This window comes from Nuphar pumila, chromosome 17 (genome assembly GCF_984573655.1).
Source record: "Nuphar pumila chromosome 17, dmNupPumi1.hap1.1, whole genome shotgun sequence".
In the NCBI taxonomy this organism is placed as follows: domain Eukaryota; kingdom Viridiplantae; phylum Streptophyta; class Magnoliopsida; order Nymphaeales; family Nymphaeaceae; genus Nuphar; species Nuphar pumila.
In genome coordinates, this window is record NC_143265.1 from 78,070,197 (window position 1) to 78,082,240 (window position 12,044).

The window sequence follows — 12,044 nt, forward strand, 5'->3', positions numbered from 1 at the left end:
TATGAATAAAAATTAAAGAAACGAAGACGCAGTGATGGAAACAATGCCTTGAGGCATATAATTCAACGCCAAGGGATCTCAAAACCCGCTGAGCCAGCGCCATCAGGTCTTTGTGTTGGGTGCGGTTTCTTGGGATTATAAATAAAAAAAATATTAAACTATCTTCTACAACTACAAGGATTAGTTGAGGGTCGAGACCTTTTTTTTTCACGAATTAGTGAGCTCCAATAATAATAAAAAAAAAGATGGTCAAATTTCGGTAGATGTCATTTCATGTATACTCAGGGGAGTCCACACTTGGTGTCGTTCAGTCATCGACGGCTTCACTTTTGAAGAATGCAGCAACGACAAAAAACTGAAGAAAAAATTCCACCATGAAGATCCATATGTACTAATCGATACCCATTAACCCTTCCCCAGAAGAGAAAATCGCAGAAGAGAGAGAGAAATCTTAGAGAGAGAAAGAGAAAATCTAGAGAGAGGGGTTGAGCAATGGATGCCAGCCGACGTTCCTTCTCCAACAACGTCTTCTTCCTGCTGCTCTGCGTGCTCGTCACCAACATCATCACCCTCTCCCTCTTCTCCTCCGACAGCCCCTTCCGCCGGAACGCCTCCCTCTCCCTCACCGCCTCCCTCTCGAGGGCGGAGGAGGAGATCTCTCGTCTGCGCTCCGACCTCCGGTCGGCCAACTCCGCCTCGGAGAAGCTCCTGGACGAGATGGCCCGTCTCTCCTCACGCCTCTCCGGCGACACCGCCACCACCACCCCGATCCCGCTTCCCCTCTCCGGCGAGAGCCCCAACCTCCCCAAGGAGTACCTCGAGTTCGTCTCTGCCCACAAGCTCCCCCTGGGCCACAACCCCAACATCGGCTCCGACCGCATCCTCCCGCCGGCCGGCCGCGCCTGCGACAGGTTCGCCGGCGACGACCTCGCCCGCTACATGGACTACGCCGTCGGCGGGCCCTGCCCCGACGACGAGGTCCTCGCCCAGCAGCTCCTCCTCAAGGGCTGCGAGCCCCTCCCCCGCCGACGCTGCCGCTCCCCTGGCCGCCTCCCGGCTCGGTTCGTAGAACCGGTTCACTTTCCCGATTCGCTCTGGTCGATCCCCGACGACTCGTCCGTCGTCTGGACGGCCTACGCCTGCAAGAACTACACGTGCCTCGTCAACCGGGGACGCCAGAAGGCGTTCGACGACTGCAAGGACTGCTTCGACCTTGCCGGCCGGGAGAAGCACCGGTGGGTCGGCCCTCCGGCCGGCGACACCGGCGGACTGGACTACTCGATCGACGAGGTGCTGGCCTACAAGAGGGGAACGATACGTATCGGATTGGACATCGGGGGAGGAACGGGGACGTTCGCGGTTCGGATGCTAGAGCGGAACGTCACCATCGTGACGACTTCTATGAACTTCAATGCGCCCTTCAATGTCTTCATGGCCTCGCGCGGAGTGGTGCCGCTCTACGTTTCCATATCTCAGAGGCTGCCCTTCTTCGATGGGACGCTCGATTTGGTGCACTCGATGCACGTACTCAGCAACTGGATCCCCCACAAGTTGCTGCATTTCATCTTCTTTGATATCTACAGGGTGCTCAGGCCTGGTGGGGTCTTTTGGCTCGACCATTTCTTCTGCGTAGAGGACCAGATGAATGACATCTACGTGCCCATGATAGAGGGCATTGGGTTCAAGAAGGTCAGGTGGACCATCGGTAGGAAGCTCGACAAGGGGCCCGAGTTGCGGGAGATGTACATATCTGCTTTGTTGGAGAAGCCTATGACTGCAAACGCTCTTTGATTCATTGATGTTTTTTTGTGTGTGCGTGTGTGAAGGGTGGAAGAAAGAATGGGGTTTTGATTTTGGGTTGGGGTATTGATGCAGGAGGGAAGCCACACACATTTTGGTCTAAATGGATTTGCTTTCTTAATTAGGTGTTCATCTATGTAGAAACTCGAGTCACTTGGGATTGTAATATCTCATGAGAGGAGCTGGCATTCAAAATCAGAGTTGTTTGGATAGTTTCTTTCTTATTTCCTGATTTTCTTTTGATTTTTTGCGTTTTCTTAGATTTTCCCGTAAATTCGTTCTTGAATTTACATCAGTTGGTATCAGATTCTAAATTCTAATTGATTCTATGAAGTGGGGAAGTGAGCACGAAGAAAACAGTAAAGAAATCGTTGTTGAAAACAGATATGAATCTTTGGATTTTTCAAAAGACAGAAGGCTGTAACATCGATAGTTAAGTATGCACGAGATGAAAGATGAGCAAAAGGCGGTAAATCGACCACTAGCTGCCTCGTCGATGGTCTCTCACAGTGTCTGGAGAAGCAACCGAACAAAATGTCGAATCAAGTTCTCTCTGACATGAAAAGGCATCGTCATGCAGAACTGCCCCATTTCTTCCTTTCCTCCTTCGGTGCACACGGGTGAGGTAGACGGATAGGGCACCCAACACCGTCCGTACTTCCGCCACCGTTACCACCGGCTTGGTCAAACCACCAGGCCCTTCCATCGTCTGCTGGTTGGACCGTGACGGTCGGTAGAGTCCTCTGAGAATGTTGCGAGTCTCTCCTCTTCCCCAATAGCCTCTGCCATCTCCCTCTCTCTTGTGTCTATTGCAATGGACAACCGTACGAGCTTGGGTCTGCCCGTAGGCCTGGACATGATTAGATGGATTTCGCCAGCCTTCCCTGGCCGATGGCTGTTAATCTCCCCGGTGCACCACCTTCCTTTTTATTTTCCGATGGGGCAAGACCACCCTGCCAGCAAGTTCCCATCTAGTGACCTGCCACCAGTGAGGGCTGACTGGCAGGATCCCTTATCGTCGATCAAGTCCCCTCTCGTTGCCTCTGCCATGCTGATCAAGGTGAAGAAGGGTGACACAAACCATCCTCCTCGCCCTTCTTCGTCACCTTTTTTGTTTTCGCCTCATCGCCTTCCTCTCACACAGACAAACTGCCAGCAGGTGAAAATCCCTCCGGCGAATCGTTGTTGGCAGCCACCAACCGACGGCAGCCTTGGTCAGCGGCTGACGACCCTGCTGGTGGCAGCCCAAAGTCGGTGGGTGGACATGGGTGTACAAACCCTAAGCCCCCACTCTTTTTTCTCAAAACCCTCCATGGAAGGAGCGAACCTGTTCGTTCTATCCCTCAACTCCAATCAGTTTAAACATAGAAACCAGTTTTCTCCTTTCTCTCGCCTATTAAACTTTTTTTCTTTTGGATTTATAAACCCTAAGAAACCGCACCCGGCACGAAGGCCAGCTCATTCTGGCTTAGCTTGCCAGTCATCGTTTCGACAACATAAAACTTCGAGGCTAAGACCCCTGCCCCACGACCTATGCTAGGTGTTGGTTTGCACGGAGGGATACCGTTCATGGGAATCGAACCTTGACTATCCATCTAACAGCCTAGGCCCCACCCCACTAATTCAACCCCCTTGGGGCTCTCACCCATTTAACTTGGTTTTGGATTTTCATCTGCCCCAATGACTATTCAACCCAATCCAAATCAGCCTGAACACCACCTTAAACCCGTACATGTCCAAGTCCATCCACCACATGAACAATCATTGAAGTCTTTATTTGACATAGGCAGCACAAACTTGGACCCACTCAGTTATAATTGGATCCAAGAGCACTTTCAATTGGATCTTTTCATCTTAAACCATATATTCAATGTAGATCCATTTGGATTTGTTTTATACAAACCACCAAGGTGCAACAAGGTCCAAATTTTTTTTCTATTTGGATCATCAACAAAATGAATCCTACCAACAACTTTTGATGTGCTTGGTAGATCCACATCAACTGGAGATTGCAACACTTTTGTGGTTCTTAGAAATCGAGTGGGACTGGTTCAAGCAGAATTCAGATTTGAAGGCAAGTCTTCTCCAACCTGAAAAAAACGTTGACACATATCTGGTTTGACATTGTTCATTGTATCATTTGAAATTCATATTATTTTAGTTTGGATATTTTCTTATTTTGGATTATTGTAATGGATATTAGATCTCAATAATTGATTTGTATCACATTTTAGTATAGCAGAATTTGGATTTGATCCTTGTTTAGGTATTTAGAAGATGACATTGAAGATCAGGGTTGCTTGGGATATTCAAATGAGTTATTTTCAGATTCCATTTAATTTTCTTATTTACAGTTTCTTTCTTATTTCATGCATTTTTCTTTCAAATTTATATTTTTTCTTAGATAATTTCATAGTTGGTTAAATTTTTGCTTAAATCCGTTCTAGAATTTACATCAGGTATTGAATCGTTGAATGTTTAAAGCTGAAAAGTGAGATGGGGACTCTTGGTTTGGTGGAAGATCGATGGTTTTTGGCCTTTTAGGTGAGGGAAGGGTGTAAGGTGGATGAGTTACATGATTTATGGTATTGCGTTGTTTTTTTAATCTTTTGGAGACAAAGATGGTGCATTAGTTGTGTTTTTTCCCTTTTGGTAGGTAGTGATTTTTTATGTGTTGTGTTGTGCGCTGTTAGGACTAGGGCAGCATACTCCACTTTGATAATTAAACAAGTCATTCATGTTATTACGGGCCTACTTCTTCAATAGGTCAGCGCGGCACGACGATTCATTCTTACTGTCGTAAGCCTTTTGATCGCTCACTTGCCGCTGTAGAAGATTTGATAACTGAGAGTGCAAGAGAGCGAAAGAATAAAGAAGGAGAGAAATCGTAATCACTCGAAAGCAATTACAACAAGGGTGAATAAAAGAAAATACTTCACATTTGCATACATTCACATTTTTGCCTAAAAGCTTGTTACAGTTCAGATCTACGGGCTGTCAGGGTATTTTTCAACCTAAAGCAAAGGACATGGGTGACCAGAAAAAAGTTACAAGTGACTCGACACTTTACATCAAGACTCAACCAAAGTAAACGAGACTCTAGACACAATTGTACAAAGTAGGTCACAGGGGAACAGGCTCCTCGCTTCAAGTCGTGCATCGCCCTCGGCGTCATCTGTTTCATGATAAGCCCTGACTTTAGCCGGATAGCGGCTCTTCATCTGAAATGTTGGCTCCCACATTCTGAAGTCGTCTAGGGACACCACTGAGAAGTTGGCTTTGTCGGCCCAACTCCCAATTTGGATAGCCATATCCCTTGCTTCACCAAATATTGACTTGGCCTCAGAGTTCACTGTTTTGATGATCCTCTACTTTGGCCTAGGCTTCAAGCTCAACTGTTCTTCATCTTCTCGCGAGATGAAGTTATGTGAGACTCCGAAGTCTATCATTGTTGTAGTAGACTTTTCATTCAGAGTGAATTCTAGATACATGAGCAAGGTTGTTAAATGCGATGAGGTGAAGCGAGGCGTTGAGCATGTTATGAAAAGAGGCGTTAGAGCGTAAGCTTCATGATCAAAATAATAAAATAAGCTTTAAGACCACTGCCCTCTCACACATACCATCAAACACTTGGCGTGTGTGGCGTCAATAGCTCCGTGAGCTCGATTGGCGATCTATAAGGTCATTTGGAAAGAAGATTAAGTTGGCAATATTTTTTTGTTAAGTCCAGCTTTTTCAATCTTATCGACTTCCAACAATAACATATTAATCAGGCTCTCATTTCTACGCACCACTCCATTCATGAGTAATTGGTTGTCCTTTCTGGGGTTTCATATCATCCAGATTACTTATGGCTCTGATGCAGTGCTCTGATCAGAGTCCCAACAGAGAAACGGTTCGAATTATCTATTCCTTGTCTGATGGTTCAATGAAAACATTAAGATGATAAGAAACATTACGCAGGGTGGCCTTCTATTATAGGACACGAACTGTTAAGGTTGTATCTAGATAACTCATCCAAACCTCAAGAAAGATTATTACAAGCACAAGCAGCGCATGTGAGGAGAAAAGAAAAACGATATACAAGGAAAAAAGTGTTCTATAACAGAAAGATGACATTCATAATAAGTGATACTTGCGGACACCGATCCAATACTGCAACAGATCCATGATACTGCATGGTTCTGAAGCAAATTGTTAATGCAACAAGGTGTATAGTTTCAAAATACAGTTAAAATCATTCAAACAACAAAGGTTATGGCAGAATTCTTAAAATATAGTTTGCTGCAAATAAAAAAGGTCACACCAATTTCACAATCACAGTACCACTACAAAGTGTAAAGAAAATAGCTGGAAAATTAAACTGAACTCACAGGATTGTCGGTTGTAAGAACAGATGCAATACATAAATCAGCTAGCTCATGAATTTCCTCCATGTTATGCTATTTCATCTTATTCGTACATCAACAAGTGCATATCCCAAAAATATTTGCTTTAATAGGAAAATATGGATGATGCACGGATAATCTGAATGTTACAAAAAGCACAAAGTTGTAAACACCTCACTGCAACGCCTCAGTACCTTGAGTGTGCACTTCGCCTCTGAGGCGTACGCCTCTTGCAACACTGTACATGAGCTCTTTGTTAACTGACATGCTCTCGACTGCACAACTTCTAACTGTGTTGATCGTTTGCATGGCTCTCTAACATGGTTGTACAACCACGACGTCACGATACTCTGCCTGCACTGCATTGGCCTGCCCGTCATTCTTCACGATGCGCTATGGACATTGCCTGACAATATGTCTCTAGACACAAAATCAACAAGTCACAACCGGCCCTTTGTTACCGTTATAGTTGTGTTCTCTATAATTTTACCTCTTGTCAGAATGGTGTTGGGTCAATGACTCACCTTTATTGTCACATCGATCTTTCTTCTTGCCTCCGTAGTACGGCTTCTTCCCAGCCTTAGTCAATAGAGTAAAAGGTTTGCGATGTGTATCCACCAGTCTCTCGACCATCACATACGCATCTTTCAAAGTCTAGGGATTGCTCATTTTCACTTCGGACCGTGCCCATGGTTATAGTCTCACAATAAGCCAGTTGAGCTTGTCTTTATCCGACATATTGGGTACGTCTAACATAAGCTTTTGGAACGTCCTGATGTTATCTATCAAGGCTCCAATGTATTTGAGTTCTGTCACCCTACGATAAGCTTGGCGTTGTATATTTCTTGGCATAAAGTAGTTTCATAGCTCAATTGAAGGTTTCAAAGGTATCAATCACGCAGTGGCCCCTTTCCATGTTGGTACGCTCTGTCGAGTAAAGTTGTTGTCGCCTTCACCCTAAGGTCTTCGGCCAATACATTCTGAATGTTTAAGTAGTCTTTCACCTAGAACAAAAAAAATTCTATGGCCTTGCTATCCCTGAAATCATTGAATTTAGCTGGCCTCGGCACCTCTATCTTTGATGGCCTATCGCCATTTACGCTATTGAGGTTAAATGTCTGCTGTAAAGTGCGATTCTTCAACTGAAGCTCATCAACTTCAATCTGCAGGAGGTCACTGTCTTAGTCAGCGAAATAACATGTCCCATCAATAAGTTTACCTGCTATTGCAGGCTCGTCATCTCATTGTCCAGTCCTTCGAACGACTCAACTGCACATAAAATCACTTTCTCGTGCGAAGTCACATCAGCCACCAGTCTATTGACAGTCGCAGCCATCTCCTCGACCTCGACAACTGCCTTTCCTTTGGTGCTCTGCAAGTTGTAACAGTATGCCACGATGTCTTGCTCACAAATAACGGCTTATCAATGTGTCTCTTGACACCGACTCTTGAGTCTCTTCTCTAGCTCGAGAACGGGCTCTTGCACCACTTGTCATAAACCTACTTCTTCAATAGGCAAGCGTTGCGCGACGGTCCTTCTTTACCGTCACAAGCCTTTCAATCGCCCGTTTATCGCTGCAAAACTTTAATAACTAAGAGTGCAAGAAAGCAAGAGAATAAAGAGGGAGAAAAATTGCAAACACTCGAAAGTAATCTCAATGAGGGTGAACAAAAAAAAGCTCTTCACATTTGCATTCATTCACATTTTTGGTTGAGGGCTCATTACAGTTCAGATCTACGGGCTAACCCTTCAGGGTATTTTTCAACCTGAACCAAAGTACATAGGTGGCCCGAAGAAAGTTACAAGTAACTCAACACTTTATATCAAGACTCAACCAAAGCAAAACAGACTTTAAACACAATTGTACAAAGTAGGTGGCAGGGGAACACAAGTAATATTCAAAATAAATCTGAAAAAATAACTGACATAATTTGGTGGTATCGGATGGAAATCATGGACATTGATTACTATACTAATCTAATCACACAACACCAATGAGGGATCTGGCAAGTAACCTTCCTCTTCTAGGTGAACGCTTAGATCGTCCAAGGTTTTAGTGATTTCCTCCCACTGTGGGTGCGACTGATCATGCACCACAAACTCATGGATTACACTGTTCACCTCAATGCAACTACATCCAGGAGTCTTCTCAATTCTCATTTCTCTCATAACCTTTCTCATTCTTGCAGCTTCATCCCATCTCTTTCCAACTGCATATATGTTTGACACCAGCACATAGCACCCACCCTCGCTTGGTGCCAACTCCATTAGATGTTTCTCCACAATTGTACCAATGCTCATGTTGCCATGGATCTTGCATGCACTGAGCAATGCCCCCCACACCACAATGTTGGGCTGCATTGGCATCCCTTCTATCACTTCATTAGCCTCATCTATCAGCCCTGCTCTACCAAGAACATCAACCATACACCCATAGTGTTCAATTGTTGGATCAATGTGGAAATCCTCAGTCATGCGATGAAACTGTCTCTGTGCTTCATCTGTGCATCCTATGTGACAACAGGCACAAAGCACACCCACAAATGTGATCTCGTTGGGGCTAATGTATGACTGCTCCATGCAGTGAAAGAATTCCAATGCTTCATGGCCCAGGCCATGCATTGCCAACCCGCATATCATGGCATTCCAAGAGTAGAGGTTTCTATGTTCCATTGTTTTGAAAACTTGAAGAGCCATGTCTATGGAACCACACTTCGCGTACATGTCGATGAGAGACGTGCCGAGAACCACATCATGTCTCAGTTTCTTCCTCTGGACATAAGCGTGAAGCCACCTGCCAGTGTCCAATGCACCAATTTGAGCACATGCTGAGAGAGCACTAGCCATTGTCACAGCATCTGGACGCACACCAGCTAGTTGCATCTTGCGAAAGAGATCCAACGCCTCAGACGCCTGCTGGCTCTGGACATAGCTAGAGATCATCGTGCTCCATGAAAGTAAGTCCCTCCTGGGCATCACTTCAAAAAGAGACCTAGCAAGGTCCACATGCCTCCATCTAGAATACCCACTAAGCATTGTGTTCCAAGAGACCACACTTCTGTCGGGCATTTCATCAAACAGTTTTTGTGCACGTTCAATATCCCCACAAACAAAACAACCATACAACATGGCGTTCCAGGTAGCTAAATTTCTCTGAGGCATTTCCTCAAACAGTTGGTACGCAGACCTCAAATCACCACATTTCGCATACAGATGGACAAGGGCATTGTGCAAATAAGCGTCGCATTCGAGGCCGTTTCTGAAGATCTTACCGTGAATAATCCTCCCCTCGTGGTGGTCGCCCATGGAAGAGTAGGTTTTCAGCATGAAAAGGAAGGTGAAATTATTCGGCTGAACGCCAAGAGGCCTCATCCTGGAATAGAACTCGATGGCTTTCTCGTGGTATTTGGCCTCGACGAAGCCCCGGATCATGGTCGTCCATGTGTAGGCATTAGGGGACTCGACGCCGTCGAAAATACGGCGAGCGTAGTCCAAGTTTCCGGCCACCACGACGGACTCCAAGAGCTTTGTGGAGATGAATACATCTCGATCGGCTTCCCGGCGAACGATGTGGGCGTGGATTTGCTTGAGTTCGCCGATGGATTTGGACGCATAAATCCGGAAAATAATTTCTTGGTCGAAAATTTGGGAATTCCGGACGTTGGTAGACAGGTTCCGGCGAAGACATAGCCGGAAAACGGGAGGCATCAATGGCAGCCATTGCAGAAACGCGGAGATGCTCGCCTTCAAGTGGTGCAGCCGTGTAGGGTTGTTTACAGGTGTAAGTGGGTCGGTTTGGACCGGGTTTCTCCAGACCCGGATTTGAATCAGGTCTGAATAATTCACACCCAATCGGTTCGGGTTTCAGTTCAGGTTTGGGTATATATTGCAAATATCGCTATATCAGTGATATTTTAGAAAGAGGACACTTTTATGCAGCGGCCGCTAACAGCCACCCATCTCAATATTTCTCGGGATGGAGGGTGGTTGTGGGGCCTCATCCAGGGTTTTTCTTGCTTGGACGAGGGTTCCTCATCATAAAAAAAAATGCAGTTTTGTTGCATGGTGAGCATATAGCGACCTGCTTGACAGTCATTTCTCTAGATCGGTGTGGTGCACATCTCAAGAAATGTTAGGATGAATGGTCATCAGCAGCAGAGCTGCATGCTAAGAGCCACTGTATAAAAAATAATCTTAAAAAGAAAATATTGTGATTTTCATCACAATGTCCTTTTTTCATAAGATATCACAATATCTGCAAAAACTGATAAACACTAAAAAATATTTTTTCAGAATATTGCCTATTTTTAAAATTTCAAGTTCTTGTTATAATATTATATATTATAATATTTTTCACATTGATTATATCTTAATAGTATTCTCCAAAAAAACAAATTGTAATATATCGCAAGATTTTCCTTAGAACGAGATTTTTTATGTAAAATGGGGGAGGTCTAGAACTGTTTGGTTCAAAACTTGTTCAAGTATAAATCAATTTAGAACAATGTTGTCCGTATTGGGCTGAAACGGTCGATACATATCATATTGACAGAAAATCCATACGATACTAACCAGAATTGGCTATTTTTTAATAAATATAAAAATACTTAAAATTTATTTTAATGTTATTTAATATTATTTTAATGATTTTAATACATGTTATGTTCATGTTGACCTGAAATATTTTTTTAGCCTATTCAGAATGATTCACTTGAGAACCCGTAAGGGCCGATTCACCTTAATAGTTGGCCAAACGATTCAGGGCCGATACCATGACAACATTGATTTAAATGTATGGTGTTATTATTCAGGGCCGATACCATAGTAACAACATTGATTTAGATGTATGGTGGTTTGGTCCAGACTATGTTTGAAAAGGGGTCCGCCCCGTCTTGCCCCGTTTGGATCGGAGGTTAAAATCAAAATCCGTGCCAAGACGGAGGTAGGGATGGACTTACCCTTTTCCCGCCCTGCTTTATTCCCGTCCCCAATCCTTCTTTAAAGATGGCAATGGACTGAGGGAAAACGGGGCCCCACCCCACCCTGTTTAGACTTGGGATGGCTAACACTAAACGGGGATGGAGGCGAGGATGGAGGTTAAAATCCAAACCCATGTGGAGATGGAGGCGGGGATGAAGGTCTGGATTTTGAGACAGGGCAAAGGTGGAGACGTTGTCTCCCACCCCCACCCCGGTCCACAGTCATCCCTAGTTTGAAAACTCGCAGCTGGGATGAGAGTAGGGATGGCAGTGGACTGGGGGAAAGCAGGGCCCCGCCCTGCCCCGCCTCGCCCCGTTTGGACCGGGGATGAAGGGTATGAAATGAGAATGGAGGTGGGGACGAAGGTTAAAATCCATTCCCGTCCGGGGGTGGAGGCGGGGATGGACGTGCACTTTTCCCCGCCCCACCCCATCCCCGCCTAATCCTCGTCCCGACCACTTTTCCCCGCAATATCCCCGCCCCGCCTCATCCCCCTTTGAACCAGGAATGGAGGACATGAAACGGGGATGGAGGATAAAATCCATTCCCCGCCGGGGATGGAGGCGGGGGTGGAGGATAAAATCTTGAGGCAGGGCGGGGGTGGAGACCTTGTCCCCCGCCCCGCCTCACTGCCATCCCTAGATGAGAGTTTATGCATTTTAGAAATACATGTTTCAACTACCTTAATGTTGAGTATTTGAAAAATGAGAGTTTAAGCGCACTCCTGAGAGATTCCTTTATATTTACCCTACAGAATGAATTTAGCAGCTATCACTTTTCCAAATGGATAAGCTCCCTCGGCTACCATAATACGAATTGGGTTACCTCAAATGAGGTCAAGAAAGTTGAACTTAAAAATTCCATAAGCTTAGGGT

General features: G+C 45.2%; 1 protein-coding gene and 1 pseudogene across 1 annotated transcript; one reads left to right on the forward strand and one right to left on the reverse strand.

Annotated features, from left to right (window-relative positions):
• The first annotated feature begins 363 nt into the window (after positions 1-363).
• LOC149812348 (putative methyltransferase At1g29790) lies at positions 364-2,024 on the forward strand. Its single transcript, XM_089993335.1, has one exon. It carries the CDS (start codon positions 493-495, stop codon positions 1,789-1,791), a length of 1,299 nt encoding a protein of 432 aa, XP_089849461.1. The 5' UTR covers positions 364-492; the 3' UTR covers positions 1,792-2,024.
• Positions 2,025-8,166: 6,142 nt separating this feature from the next.
• Positions 8,167-9,897, reverse strand: LOC149812349 (pentatricopeptide repeat-containing protein At5g15300 pseudogene; annotated as a pseudogene).
• Positions 9,898-12,044: the final 2,147 nt, after the last annotated feature.